Below are 16,185 nucleotides of genomic sequence, written 5' to 3' on the forward strand. Positions count from 1 at the left end.
TTATTTATTTATCAAATTAATTAAACTTAATCATAGTGCTAAAATTAACATTTCTGTTTGAACCTTAAACAAAATGATTAAAAATTACAATCAATATTTAATTTTTTAAAATTTGAAAGATACAATTTTATATTCAGATTAGTTTTTTTGCAAAGTTGGATATATACAATTTGGAATTATTTTTTTAGCAAAACAATCAAGCGTTTTATTGAAATATTACATGTTTCGTCATAGTAAGATTAATTAATAAATAGTTTAATTTATTGTTTTTAAAAATACGACTGAAAATAAAGTTTACTATTAAATATTGTAAACGTTTTTTGACATTTCTGTATATTTTTTTAAAGAAAAATTGCTTTGTTTGCCAAAGATTCTGTATAGGCAATATTTCTCCAGGTGCATCTGTTTCTAACTCAGAGGCGTAGGACTCGTAGTCGTCGTGGTCCTCGTTCTCGTGTCCACATCCACATCCACATCCACATCCACATCCACATCCACATCCACATCCACATCCACATCCACATCCTGGTGCTCGTGCTCGTCCTCCGTCTCGTTCTCATTCTCGTTCTCGGGGCACGGCTGTCTATCTGTTTGTGTCTGTGGCATGCACCCCTCTACCTGAACCCCGACTGCTCAATCCTGGCCCGCAGCTCCACCCAGATGCCCCTTGGTGTGGTACCCCCTTCCCCCCGCTCATGATTCGTTTCCCAATCAGACAGCCAGCGGCATCGTTAGCAACGCAACGCAACGCAACGCAACGCAACGCGACTCTCGGAGTTCGCCTGCATTTTCAAGTTTCGTTGCAACCCCGATGGTCAGCTAGCTCGGACTTTGCCCCATCCCACCTTCGCCACCCTTCACCACCCACCTCCCCCTTGCTGGACACCCCCTTTTTAAGCCCTTTTTCATTGCCCATACGCCCTCAAGGGGGTTTTATTGCGCTAGGCATTTTTGCATATTTGAGGCATCATCGCTCATCGCTTTTGTGTGTAAGCCAACTTTTAGACATGGTCGAAGGTAAAAACAACAGAGGCAGGAAAAGCAAAAGCTGCAGCAGCAGCAGCAGCAGCTGAGGACGAAGAATCAGCAAAGGGCTAACCCATGTGCCACGCCCCCCGCCTTGACCACCCATTTTCTGCATTCTCTAAGCTGCAACCGTCGCCGTCGCCGTTGTCGTTGTCGCTGTTGCACTCTTCTATTTGGCGTTTTAATATGCAACATTTTTTCCCGCTGATCTCCCCGCCGGCATTGCCCCATCCCCCCACTATTTATTCCCCCCTCATGTGTACGTTTGGTCACCTCCATGGTCACAGCCTCGAGCACTGAGAAATAAAATTAGATAATAATAAATATTGGAAAACACTTACACACATAAAGTTTTAAAACTTGTCTACAAGAAATTAATTGGACTTCTAAATACAAACTAAATTTTTCTTCTTATTTTGTTTCGATTAATAAAACCATAATGTATTATTTGAATTTTCACCTATGTGTACTTGTAACTTAATGGAAAAGTAACAACATGAACTATAAAGAAATCTGCCTTTTTTAAACATTAGTTTTGTAATAATTGAGAAAATACAAATGAAAAATTCATTATCAGATTTAGAATTTAAATTGCATGCCAATAACATCCTTTTTTACGCCACAAGTTGTAACTACAATTAAAATATTTAATGTTATCTTTATTTTTATACCCTTGCAGAGGGTATTATAATTTCAGTCAGAAGTTTGCAACGCAGTGAAGGAGACGTTTCCGACCCTATAAAGTATATATATTCTTGATCAGCATCACTAGTGGAGTCGATCTAGCCATGTCCGTCTGTCCGTCCGTCTGTCCGTCTGTCCGTCCGTCTGTCCGTCTGTCCGTCCGTTTATATGCAAACTAGTCTCTCAGTTTTAAAGCTATCTGCATGAAACTTTCCCAAAAGTTGTCTTTCTATTGCAGGTAGTATATAAGTCGGAACGAGCCGGATCGGACGACTATAGCATATAGCTCCCATAGGAACAATCGGAAAAATAATTGAAAAAAAATTATAACTTTGCTGTTTTATAATTTTTTTTTTAGTTCTTCGACATATAGCAATGGTTAAATATTTCAGAATTATGGTTTAAATTTCATCAAAATCGGACGACTATATCATATAGCTCCCATACAAATAATAAAAATATATAAAAGAACAATCAAATAATTAAGCTGCAAATCGTCATAGCTTCAATGTTTTTAAACTTATACGCAAGTAAATCATAATTTTAATGTTTTCAAAAATATTTAATTCTTGCGATAGCTGCAAGGGTATATGAACTTCGGCTTGCCGAAGTTTGCTTTCTTTCTTGTTTATTTTGCATTTAAAAGAAACGAATAAATTAAAATAATTAGAAAATCATTTTTGACTTTAAATCTTTTATCAGATTTCTTCCAAGCTTTGGCAGCTTCTTAGCAATGTTAGTAATCATTTTTGAACAGTGCATTCTCACTCATGGCAACCGTTTTATTTGTTTGTTTGCTTGTTCGCTCACTCATGTGTGTGGGTCAGACGGCGACCTCTCACCCCTTCCGCAACTTTGTCTGTTTGGCTCAAATGTTGTCATCTTTCCCCGCACACACACACACACACACACACTCACACACACACTACACACCCACACACACCCAGTTTTGGCCTTTCGCGGAGGCTTTCGTCGCTTTTTTGGACATCCACATCCAGTGCCACTGCCACATCCTCCGCCGGATTCTATCCCCTGATATCCTGCGTCCTGCGTCCACATCTCCAAATGTCCTTTCACGTCCGCGTCATCGTTTTGCTCGTCAGCGTCGTCGTCACCAGTTAAATACATAAATTTTCGTATAAACGCGTTCTGCAGTCGCGAGCCTAGCAGCCATTTCCCATTTTCCATTTCCAATTTTCCGGTGCCCCCTTTTCCCTCGCCTTTCCCCCTCATTTCACCCATCACACACACTAGATAGAGCCCACCAACAACAAACAACTTAGAGAATGCGTGATGCATTTTCATGTTTCTGCGTTTGATCCAAATTTGGTTTGCTGCAATCCATTTGTTGCCATAAGCCAAACACATTGGGCTCTAAATTAAGATAGTTGGTAGGTGAAAATAACGAGAAATATGAAAATGCACTTTACTCATCACGGAGAACATTGAAAATATCCAAAAGTCAAAAACACGACAATTTGAAGTCGGTAAACTTAAAATATCGATTTTGCATCAAACATGACTTGTTTTATAAGAACACGCAAAAGCCATTACTAAATAAATAAATAAATATACAATGCAAAAATGTTTTGTATGTATTTTTCTTAAAAAAAAAAATAAATTAAATAATTGTGGGTTATCATATTTATCGCATTCCACATGTTTTTGTGAAACTTGCAAGAGATTAAGAAATATAACTCAATATTTAAGGCGTATTTTAATACCAATCTCAATTCTTTTTAACTTCGTTGACCAAGCATCCTTCAAAAACTAACATATATATTCCAAAACAAAATTTAAAAAAATATATTTCAAGATGAAACAGTATCTCAGCCAATTTAACTAAACAAAATAAAAAGCAGACTTGATTGAATCAATAAATTTATTAACACCAGATATTCTCACAGAAAAAAAGGCATTTGATCTTTAAAATAATTGAGAAACAACAAAACAGATAAACTATTTTGAGGGTTGGCCATTAATAAGCAAAAGTATCACTTAGCCGCATTAACACACCGGAAATGAGTGAATAAAAGGCATTAAAAATCTCATTCAGAGTCGCCAGGTGAATACTGAATACTGAAAATACCTGCCGATCGCGTATTTTTTCCCCTGCATTATTTCGCGTTTCGATTCATGGCCGATGTTTATTATAATGTAACCAACTGGGGAGACCAGCCGCCATTTGCCAGTCACGAAAAAAATTATGCATAATTTATGACTGGCTGTCGAGTTCCCCCTCCCCCTTCCCCTCTCGCTCGCTCACCTTGACGGGTAGCTAGCTTCGTCTCGCTCGCACTTTTGCGAATTTTATTTTCGCTAGATTTGTATTTCTTTATTTTATGCATATTATAAATGCGCAAGGCAAAAACAAATAATCAAAATGCCCACACACATGTATTGGGAAATTCGCACACAGAGGCGCAAAATCGAGGCTGACCAGTCTCAAACGATAGTGCCCCGCCCCCGCCCCTTTGCCTTCCGGACACCCCCCCAGAAACCCCTCCCCTTACCACGCCACCAGCACGAGCGAGAAAATTGAGGAAAAATAGTGGAAAAGTGCAGGTGCAGCCAAAAGAAAGAGAAACGTCTCTTAAGCGCAAAAGAGTCGTGCCTCTGGTGAGCGAGAGAGAGAGAGAGAGCGACTCACCAAATTCGCCGCACATCTTGTTTTTCGCCTAAGCATTTGTTTACAATGCACGAGTAGCAGCGATGTCGGCAGCGGCGTCGACTGCTCTGCCGCCGAGAGCGTCGGCCGAAGAGAGTTTCTCGGGGTGGGGTGAATGTTCAGGGGGAGGGGCGGTAGGGCGTAGGTGTAGGGTGCTTGTACCCCCAGCAAACGGAACTAATTAATGGAGCATCTTTCAGCCGAGTTTTATTCCTCAGTTGGGTGAGATATGCGTGAGGAAGAAAGAGATGAAGGGCCTTTGAGATTCGGAAGAGAAGATTTGAAGATTTAATGATCTCTGTTTTGTTAGTCTTATGAAAATATATTTTGAAAATTTGTCGCTTTCTTATAATAATTTTAAAATTTTTATTTTCGATTTTTTATTTTTAAATCAACAAAAAATCTAAACATTTTTCAAGAATAAGAACAACTCTTTTTGCATTAATTAGTAATAATAAATACTAAAAAAAAAATAATTTATACTACTAAATACTAAAAAATAATAACAAATACTAATAAATACTAATAAATGATTTTATATATATTAACTACTTACTTTCTTCTCAAAATCCTTCAAAAAACAAAATGAACTATTGAAAGGTTTAACAAACCCATATATTTTTTTTAATGAACCCTTTTTTATAGTTTATTATAAAAAAAACATTTTATTTTTATATTGAGAACTTTAATTATCTTAAATCATCTCAAAACATTTTGTAATTACATTTTTAAATTAAATTTCTTAAAAATCTTACTATATGTAAGAAAAGTCCCAAAAAATCACCGGCAAACTTCTTGCCAATATCAGCCATATTTTCGCCGCTTTGCCAATTCCCGAGGAACCCCGTGGAATTGGTTCCTCACTTTTTGACCGGTGGTACTGGTCCGAGGGGCAGGACCCCACCCTCTCCTGCCCAGCGCCTCCGAAAAATATTAGGCCTAAGCTCGCTCTTCGCTGCATTTTGGGGCAACTTCCGTTTCCTCACGCACGCACACTTGCCACTTGCCACTTGCAGCAGCGACGCATCCTTTTTCGCAGTAGTGGTAGTGGTAGTGCACCAGCGCCAAAGCAGCGCCAAAAGCGCCAAAATTTTTGGGGGTTGCTGCAATTGCGAGAGGCCGAGAACGAGGACGAGTGCGAGTGCGAGTACGAAGGACGAAGGACGAAAGCCGATGACGAAGGACGAAGGACGAAAGCCGATTCCGAATCGGAATCGGAACTTTGAGTTCGAGGAGAGCCAAAACGCAGCGCAGGAGCAAAGGAATGTGGCCAACAAAAACGCTGTTGCCGTTTGTTGCCGGCGTTTTTTGGCGCCTACAGTTCGCCGATTTCATTTTCTCTGCCGTCGGTGCTGCAATGCTCCATTCTCGAATGTCGATTCTCCACACACTCGCCACTCAGTTCTCAGCCGCGTTTCGCTGCCGCCGTCGCATTTTCCTCCTTTGCCACACAACAACGCCGGCAGAGCGGAGAAACTGGCGAACTCGCATCGCCTCGCCTCGCCTCGCATTTCGCGAACTATTCGCAACTTCGTCGCGAACTCAGTCGCAGCCTGAGAGCAACAACTACAAAAAGCAGCAAAAGGCAGCAACAGCAACAGCAGCAATAGCAACAGCAGCAGCAGCAGTTGCTGCAACAGCAACGTTGAACGTAGGCAGCCCCTCGGCGACCCTCAGTTTTCCACATCGTCTCGTGGCCATCGTCGTAGTCGTCGTGTGTTAAGTTTGTTTTGAGTTTTTCCGTATCAAAATGTGCAAAACGATTTCAGTCTAATTCAGACGCTCGTGCTGAGAAGACTTTTGGCCCTGTTTGTTGGCCAACACATATATAGCCATAGAACACAGCACACAGAACACTGAACACTGAACGCAACTGAAAACTGAAAACTGAACTGAAACCAAATTGAACACGACACACGAGACGAGTAGCGAAACGAACTGAAAGAACGAGGCGGGCTAATTGCCAAATGGCCACGTAGTGCGCGTAACGTAACGAATACGTAAAACACACACACACACACACAGACACATAGCAACTCACACACACATAGTTACTTACATGTACATGCCCACTCTCAGTTGAGCGTCGTAATTGTCGCGATTTTTTCGTACGCTTTGTTTTTTTAACGTCATGTAAAGAGAAGCGAGTCGTGTAACGTAACGTAACGTAACGCGTGCCAACGTTTAACGTTTTAACGATCAACGATCAGCTGTAGACAAAATGGCGTCAGCGCAGGCGGATGTGAAATTGTCAGTGGCGCCCGACCAGGGACCAGTGACCCAAAGGCAGCGCAAAGGTTCGGGATCGGGCACAGGTTCACCGAAAAGCAATCGCAACTCGCCCAGTCAGCAGGAGGAGAAGCGCACGAAGAGTGAGGATCGCACTTCACCTGTCACCTCGAAGGATGAGGATAAGGATGTACAAGGACAAGGACAAGGAGGAAATGGATCGTCCCCTATTAGTTCGCCACAAGGCAGATCCTCTTCGGTGGCGTCGCCCAGTTCCACGTCCCAGCAATTCTGCCTGCGTTGGAACAACTACCAGACGAATCTGACCACCATCTTCGATCAGCTGCTGCAGAACGAGTGCTTCGTGGATGTGACACTGGCCTGCGATGGTCGCTCCATGAAGGCCCACAAAATGGTCCTGTCCGCCTGCTCGCCCTACTTTCAAACCCTATTGGCCGAAACGCCCTGCCAGCATCCCATTGTGATCATGAGGGATGTCAACTGGTCGGACCTCAAGGCCATCGTGGAGTTCATGTACCGTGGCGAGATCAATGTGAGCCAGGATCAGATCGGTCCGCTCCTCAGGATAGCCGAGATGCTGAAGGTACGCGGCCTGGCGGATGTGACGCACATGGAAGCGGCCACGGCAGCGGCGGCGGCCGCTTCTTCCGAGCGAATGCCCTCGCCCAAGGAGGGCACTTCCGGCTCCAGAGCCACCGAAAACGAACGGGAGGCCGAGGAGCTGCTGGCCTTCATGCAACCGGAGAAGAAACTGCGCACGGACTGGGATCCCGCTGAGCTGAGACTCTCCCCGTTGGAGCGACAGCAGGGCAGGAATGTGAGAAAGCGACGCTGGCCCTCGGCGGACACGATCTTCAATGCGCCTGCACCGCCCAGTCCGCTGAGCAGTCTGATAGCCGCCGAGCGGTTGGAGATGGAGCAAAAGGAGCGGGAAAGGCAGCGGGATTGCTCGCTGATGACGCCACCACCGAAGCCGCCATTGAGCGGTGGTGCAGGAGCGGCGGCAGCGGTGGCTCGGCGACTGGAGACCGCCATCCATGCACTGGACATGCCCTCGCCGGCTGCCACGCCAGGACCCATGTCCCGATCCTCGCGACCCCATTCGCAGAGTCCCCAGCAAGGTCAGCAGCAAGGTCAGTCGCAAGGTCAGCAGCAGGGTCAGCACTCGTTGCCCCTGCCCCTGCCCCTGCCCCTGCACCCGCACCACCATGCACCACCTGCCCCACATCCATCCATCCAGTCATCTGGATCCTCACATCATCCGCCCTCGTCCGCTGGAGAATCGCGTTTTCCAATGGGACCCGCTGCCGCCATGGCTGCGGCCATGGAGTTGAGCGGTTTGGGACCGGGACCGCCCGCTGAGCCACGCCTACCGCCCCCACCGCCGCACCACCATGGTGGTGGTGGAGTGGGTGGTGGGGGAGTGGGCGTGGTCGGAGGCGTGGGCGGAGGAGTGGGCTCCGGCGGAGGATCGTCTCTGGCCGATGACATGGAGATCAAGCCCGGCATCGCCGAAATGATACGAGAGGAGGAAAGGGTGAGTGGAATCAAAACCGTATTTAAACATATACACAACAATAAATCTAAGACAACATTTTGACAATAAATTTTGATAGGTATTTTACCTGCAAAAATATAAAAAAAAAAAATATTAAAAAAATAACCCAGGAAACCAAAACCAAAATCAAGGAATTATGGAATTCATTTTCTTATTTTTTATTAACATCTATAAAACTTATAAAATTCCTAATATCGTTTTAGAAAAATGCTTTTAAAATATATATATGTTAAAATATATATACATATGTTAAATTTGGTCTTACACCCCGAAAAAATATAGACAAAATTATGGAATTTAAAATGTTTTAATTTTTATTAAAAATACCATCTATACAGCATCGTATCACATGGAAAAAAAACAAAAAAAAAAAACAAAACAAAAAACACTATACTTAAAAACCAAGCATAATTTACAACACTCAAATAAGTTAGCTTAATTCCTTTCATTAAACCACAATGCAATGCAATATAAACAGAACGTGTAATGCCTTAAAATCTGTCAATTTGTTTACATTACAACAAATTGCTTAGATGAGCAAATAGCCAAGTGTCAAATTTTCAAAGGCCTGAAATAAAGCCTTATGGGATTAGCATGTCAATTTATTTAAGCTTACAACATTCATATATTTCATAAGATTACCAACATTGATATATGCATTGAAAAAGATTTGTCTTTCAAAAATTGTTTATAAAATAATTTAAGAGAACCATCTTTTGCCAAAGACTCTTCAATTTTTCAAAGACGGTTCTACAAAGAGAGTTTTAGAGCTCTCATTTGCTGCCGCCGTGCTGCTACTGCGCTGCCGCAGCGCTGCTTTGCTCTTGCTCAGAGACTATATAGACATCTATATCTCTCCCATTTGCTTTACTCTCTGATATTTTTTTTCCCTCGGTTTGTTTTGATTCACGATTCGCGCGCCTTTCGGCGATCTTCAATCTACAGTTCGCCGCTCTTCGGCTGCAAAATTCTGCCGGCGGCCTTTCGCCTCGTGCTGTGACGTCACAGCGCGGAATGTGGAGCTCCAGTCCCACAGATTTTTCGCCCCCCCTTACCTTTCCCTTTTGTCCACTCTCTCTCTGGAATGATTGACAGCATTCACGTGCTCCACGTCGCCCATTGTTCGCTCTCTTCGCCCCGTCCGCTCTTTTCTCCCCCCGCAGAGTTTTGTTCCAAATATTTCCGCCCCCCTCCAGAGTGGTCAGATCGGACCCCCCGCCACCGATTCCAGGGTTCCAGGTTCTCGGGGAGCACTCACTGGAACGCTTTGGTGACCAAGAGGTGATTGAAATTCTTGTGGCCAGCGGTTGATTTCGATCTATGGAGCATTCTGTGATCTTGTGATTTTGTGACTTGTTGTGGTTCCCTAAGTGTGCTTCAATTAGGCCAACGGCGAATGATATCTGCACAGGGAAAATATGGGGGTCATATGGTAATTATACGAGGGAATATTGTAGAATAATTTATTTCAATTGGAGTTTTTAGCAAATTGTTCTCTTTATTTTTTTTTACATTTAAGACCAAACATTTTACTTTACATCTTATTGTGGTTGAACTAAAATTATCAAAAATTAGATTTAATTAAAAAAGTAAATACAGCTTGGTTAAATAATAATAATAATTAATTAATAAATAGCAATACTTCTGAACGGAGAAATGTTGAGGTTATTTGTAGACCTTGTAAACTTCTTTCTCATTGTATCAAAATTTTAAAAAATTCAGAAACTATTAATATATGATTATTAGTATATTATCGCATAATATTATTTAAATTAAAAAATTTCAATCTATAGATTTACTGTTGATTTAAATTTAAAACGGATCGAATAAAAGAAAACAATATTTAATATTGAAAAGGTTACCTTGTTTTCTTTTGTTAGTCAATATTTATATCCAAACTGTTTTAAAACCCTTTTCGTTTGGTATCTTATAATTTTCTGTTGAAAATGATACTAAAAAGCATTTAAGCTTACATCTGATAATGTATTGTAACCATTATATTTGCTAAACTATGGCAACAAGTTATATATTTTATAGCAACGTAAATTGCATATATAAATTTAGCAAGAACAAATAGAGTAGTTTTATCGCGAACTGGTGCGTAAAAGAATTTCTGTTGCCATTTTCATTTGAAATACAAGATTTTCTGTCAGTCTAGGCTCCTTTCAGGGGGCAAACTTAGCGACCGGTTCGAGTTCGACTGCATTAGTAACTCAGCTCACCGCAGAATTCGCACTTTAATAAAAATTTGTATTTATTTATCCAATAGCCGTCGACGACGTTCACTCAAGAACCCCGATCTCCGGCGAAATGGAGTTCCATTCAGTCCCGGTTTCTGGCCATATCCCAACCCGAAGTTGCCAACTTCGACATCAATCGGAATGCGATATTTGTTTGTCTTTGTGGATGCTGTGGAAATCCCACCGCAACTCCTTATTCTGTCTTAAGTTTCTTGCGTTCTCGACATGTTCCGTGTTTATTGTCGCTTTCGAGTGCATTAATCAAATAGCCGACTATATATGTATATACGCATTAGCCTGCTCATGTGTTCAATTTTTGAAGCCGATGCCGTTTGTTTGCCTCAACGCCGCTGCGTTGGCTCGTTAGCGTCTCTTTTCAATAAATATTTTGTTTTTATGCTTTTTTAAATATTTTCCCAACTGACCGTTTGCTTTGCTTTTTATGTGCTTAGAAATTCTTTGGAAAATGTGCATCTACACGGGCATCTGCATCTGCATCTGAATCCGCTGCGGCATTTGTATCTGCATCTTTGTTTGTTTGCCTGGGTATTAGTGTTGCCCGGCCGTGTTTATGCTTTCCTGCTGTTTGCCTTTCCGATTGTTTTCCCCCGCCCAACAACAATCCCCCGCCATATTTTACCAACGTTTATTCACACATTTCATTTATTATTAAAAATTGATGCATTTTTCGTTGCTTCGCGGCGATCGCATCAAGGCAATGCCATATATAAAAATCAAATATTGACAGGCAGCATCCTCAGCTCCGCCAGCTTCTTTAATATTTATAATTCCTTTCCATTTATATTTATATTTTTATATGTTTGTGTGAATGCATCTCCATCGCCTTCGATTTAACCCCACCTTTTCACTCCCTTCACATAAGCAGATAAAGCCGATAAGTGTCAGTCGCCGTGGTCCAGGGTTTTTAGTCTCAGTTCTCAATTCTCAATTCTCAGTTCTGGCCGTCTGGGCCATGGCTTTCTGGTGATTAATTGCACTTTTATTTGTCTGCCTTCGCCTTTGTTAAAAATCATTTTTTCTCCTTTTACGCATTTTTTTTGTTCTCCAGTTTTTCATATTTTATTGCCAACGCATTTAGATGTGCGTGTGTGTGTGTGTGGCAGTGTGCATCATTAGAGGTTGTATATTATTATTGGTTTCCTCTACCGCTTCTCGATCAGTTCACTGAACTTTTTGCAGAGCGTAGGCGCAGAGGAAGTTTTTATTAGGCACAATAAGACGATTGAAACTCATCTAAGGGGAAAATACATTCTTTCTCAAGTCAGTAATTTTATGAACAAAAGAATGATTTTAAAGGTAAATTACCTTCAAAGAAAGTACTTTTATTCTAGCTTCAAGAAAAATATTTTTAAAATGTAGACGTTCTTATGTAAAAAAAAGTAGAAAATTTTTAGGTTTTCTTTTAAGTCTAGATTTTTATAATTTTACAGTAAGACGATTGAAACTTATCTTATGGCTGTAATATCATGAGAATCTTTTATAGCAAAATTTGCTTGTAATTGAATACACTTTTACAAGGTAAGCAATTTTACTTGTAGAAAAGTCTTCTTCAAATTTTGATACTTAAGATACAAACATTTTTGGTGTATTTTTTTTTTACCAACAATATTTATAAAATTTTTTAAGATTTAATGGGTAAAAAACTTCAGTTTGAAAACTGTTTACTGTCTTTGAAGTAAGAAAATAATTTATATGAAATGCTTAACCCAAAAGAAAACCGGTTTAGAAATGTTTAAGCCCAAGACAACAATTGAGATACAATATTCTGCTGATTATGATCAATGGCACATCCCGCAGCCTTTTCCCTTTCGATTTCCCGGCCACTTTCCCACTCAATTAGTCCGCAGATGAGGGCCAAACCACAGAGTGAAAAGGGGGAGAAAAACCAGAGAAAAAGGGAGAGAATCTGCGAGAATCTCACACTCATGATTAGCGTGTGTCGCTTACCTTTCGCTTGTATTTTTTTTTTTGTCAGCCGGCAAAAACTGCAGCCCGAGCTGCCACAAAAAACGTTGCAGACAAATTACCGAAAGGTGTGGGGAGGGGGGAAACGGCTAAACGTGCCACATTCAAACTACTTGAACAAAACACAGAAAAAAGGTGAGGAATCAGGAAAAAGGGAGCGAGTGGCGTGCATAAAAATTGAAAAAGATGCACACAGCTCGAAAAAGGAATCTCACATCTCGAAGCCGGCAAGTGTGTGTGTGAGTGTAAGTATCTGTGTGCTAAGGAAGCCAACAAGCCACTTAACCCAATCGACAAAAGTCATTACACTCGTCACTCTCAGATGAAAGACCTCACAGCTTCCGCTGTGGGTATCTCAAAGATACTTTTGTGTTTCTCGGATTCCCGCGGCTAACATCTCGGGGTTGCATTATATAAAATAATATAAATAATACAATTTATTATGTGGCCCAGCATGACTGTAACTTTTTCGGTATCTCCAGCTGCATCTGTTGCATTTTATATTTTTGTATTCTTTTGTATACACAATCTTCGTGGAAAGTAAATAAATAAAATAAAAATGAAGAAATATATTTTGAGAACAGCCAAACAAACCCAAAAGCCAAAGAATACAAGAGATACAAAAACGAACACAAAAACGAAAACGAATCCCCAACCGAGAAATAAAAGCAAAAATAAATTGTATAATCCGCTTTGATGTATCGCCTTCTGTTTTATATTATTCAGTCATATTTTATATATGCGCACCGATCCCAAAACCCCAAAACGAAGCAAACGAAGCGATCCCCACATGGAGAATACTATATACACAAAGGCGGTCCATTCAAGTACTCCCCAAGTAGTTTTTACAGCATCTTAAACATAAAGATGCAAAGCAGACATGGACATACAAATTCAGATTTCGGCCCTGGTCGATTTAGTTTAAATGCTTGGCATAAACATTTAATTAAATACGAAAATACGGCCATAACAGCGATTTTAATGTTTATATTTTCAAATACTTGGCGGAAAATTTTCATTTTTATGGCTAAGCCAAATAAATCGTATACGATGTGGAAATGAAAATGGGGAAATGGAAAATGGAAAATGGAATTGCGGCAACAGCTGCACAAGTAATTCGTTGATTAATCTATAAAAATAAATTTGTATCTATGGACTGTGTATCTTTGTATCTGTCTGTATGTGCGAGTATCTTGTTGCCCATTACTGGCGGGCCTCCTTTTGCTTGGGCCGTTTTCTAATCGGATTTAGTTGGCCGGCTTCATTTATTTTATTTATTTTTATGCCCCTAATGCGGCATAAATAATTTATGCTGATAAATAACCCCCAACGCACCCCCCTCTGAGGCATCATCATAAAGCAAAACAACACACACCGACAAGCAGGAAACGAGAAATAGGAGCGGGTCGGGCCGGGCCGCCTTTTCAATCTCATGTATCCTTCTAAAAATATTTATTTATTTATTTTTCAACTCAAACACTCACACTCAGACTCACACACACACACACACACACACAAACACATTTACATTGAAAGTTGGAGAGGTCTGCCCACATTTATTTGTAACCCTGTATAAATTTATTATATTGCATTAGTTGTAAGTCAGACCCAGTCTGCGCTCCAACTCAAATACATCTGGGGAAGTTGTGGCCTGCTGAGTGTCTTACTCCTGCTCCTCGAAATGCCTTCGTTTTCCCGGTCTTTGAAGTGCGTGGGTCTCGTGGCCAGGGGAAAACTGTAGAGGAGGGTGTCTCCACAAAGGTGCGTGAAAAAACTTATTATAAATTACCGTATAAAATATAACAAAGTTGCTGCGAGGGAGCGGCGGCTCGGCAGAGATACATTCTCACTGGAGTGTGGCAGGGAAGAAGGTGCGGTCAGGATTGGCGAGTGGAATGAAGCTGTTACACCAGGCGAAAAATGTCAACAAACACTTGATATACAAATATCAATATATTAAAACCAAAAAGATTTCAAATTTTTGTGTTATAAAAATGCCCTAAACTTTGATTTACATGACAATAAAAACCAAAAAAAATATGAAATACAGTTTGTTAAGCCTAAAATGAAGTTTAAAACATTCTGAAAGTCACACATAAAGTATCTTACCTTACAACTTCAATTAAGTTTCGTAAACATTAAAACTGCAAGTTAAATAAACATCTCTTAGAACAGAAACTAGTCCCAAATTATTCTGAAGTATGATCCAAAATTATACATTAATTCTTCTACTACTTTTTTTTGTTTCTGAATTTTATACTTTTTTTTCGCATAAAGTACAAGACGAAAATTATGATAGAGGTGATGTTTCAGACCTTAGGTAGGATACTTAACATAAGTTTCTTTAAGTTTATATTAAAAAAGTATTACATTTTAAATATAAATTCTACTAATTCAAGTACTAGAACCAAATATGCTTTATATTTTTAAAAGTTTTTAATCTGCATAACACATTGTTCGGAATCTGAACAGGTATGACAATCGCTAATTTACTCTCTTGATTTGATGATTATATTGGCTAAGTCATTATATTATTGAGTATGGGAATAAATAACAATAATTTCCTCCAGTGCATTAACACTTTGAATCATCGAAAAGGACATAAGCCAGTGAGCAGAAATGAGCAGTTAGGAGTTGTACAGTAAGTGCATGAATGATGGAGGAGACCATCGAGTTAACGAGAGCGGGAGATCGCCTTTAATTGATGTGGGCCCTGCTTTTTGCCATTTCTATAAGCCATAATGGAAATGCAGGCTCTCAATCAATTATTGATGAGCCCGGATTAGATCCCGCCCGGGTGTGAATGCCTTAATCCCGCTGCCATTTTTCCTTTTTGCATTTTAAATATGTATAAAAAGAAGCGGACACCGTCGCCGCCGCCGCACCCAATTCCATTTAGTAAACACAAAGAACAAGTCTCGTCGAGGAGTTGAAAAACGAAGACTCGAGGGTCTGAGGATAAACTTGAGGTCCCTGGCAACAAACTAAAGACAAATATTTACAATGAGCGGCCGATTAATCAAACGCACAGCCAAGCGAGCGGCACACAATGCGAAAAAGTATTAAATAAATAAATAAATGGCAGTCTGCCCGGGCCGACAACAAAGATCGGCTTCATCAGCATCAGCATCGCATCAGCATCAGCAGTTGCCGTTGCCGTTGAAGGAGGCGAAAAATCATGTGTACGAGTGCGAGTATCTGGAAGATACAAGTTTGTCTTGGCTTTTGTCTTTGTGCAAGACCGCTTCATCCCCTGCCCCGCACCGCTCTTATTGCAAATTTATATCGAACGAAAATAAATTAATTAAAAATGCAGTCGAGCGGACAGAGGCAGGCATATATATATATATATATATATATATAAATACACATATTTTTTGCCGTTTACTTTTGTTTTGCAATTTATGAAAAGACGACTGAGTCAACGGCGGCATCGGCAATTTTTATAATTGCATTTATTTATTTACAATAATTGCGCGCTGGCTTTTCTTTCTGTTTTTTTTATTTTTTTTTTGTTTTGTCTGTTATTTATTTATAGAGCACACACGTGATTGTCATCAGAAATCGATTGAATTTCCAATTTTGACCCGTCATTCCGGCAATGCAGCGATAAGATAGCGATGGCTGGGGATTGGGTAACCCAAGAAGTGGATTGTAGTGCCCGGGGCTGATAGAGATTGGGAAAGCGGGGTGTTTCAGGTGTTGGCTTTGCCGATTAGCCCACTTAAAGTGTCCCGGAAGATGCTCAGTTACTCTGGCACAGGGAGATACTC

The 16,185-nt window shown here is 40.6% G+C and overlaps 1 protein-coding gene across 2 annotated transcripts in view; it reads left to right on the forward strand.

The window, feature by feature from the left end:
• The first annotated feature begins 6,079 nt into the window (after positions 1–6,079).
• LOC108146379 (protein bric-a-brac 1) overlaps positions 6,080–16,185 on the forward strand; it is a 70,252-nt gene continuing 60,146 nt past the window's right edge. For both annotated transcript variants that reach the window (XM_017272370.2, XM_017272372.2), the window contains exon 1: positions 6,080–8,165. In XM_017272370.2, coding sequence (XP_017127859.1) covers positions 6,600–8,165 — 1,566 coding nt within the window. In that variant the 5' untranslated portion in view covers positions 6,080–6,599. The remainder of the gene's footprint in view (positions 8,166–16,185) is intronic.

This window comes from Drosophila elegans, unplaced genomic scaffold (assembly GCF_018152505.1).
Source record: "Drosophila elegans isolate 14027-0461.03 unplaced genomic scaffold, ASM1815250v1 contig_208, whole genome shotgun sequence".
NCBI classification, from domain to species: Eukaryota; Metazoa; Arthropoda; class Insecta; order Diptera; family Drosophilidae; genus Drosophila; species Drosophila elegans.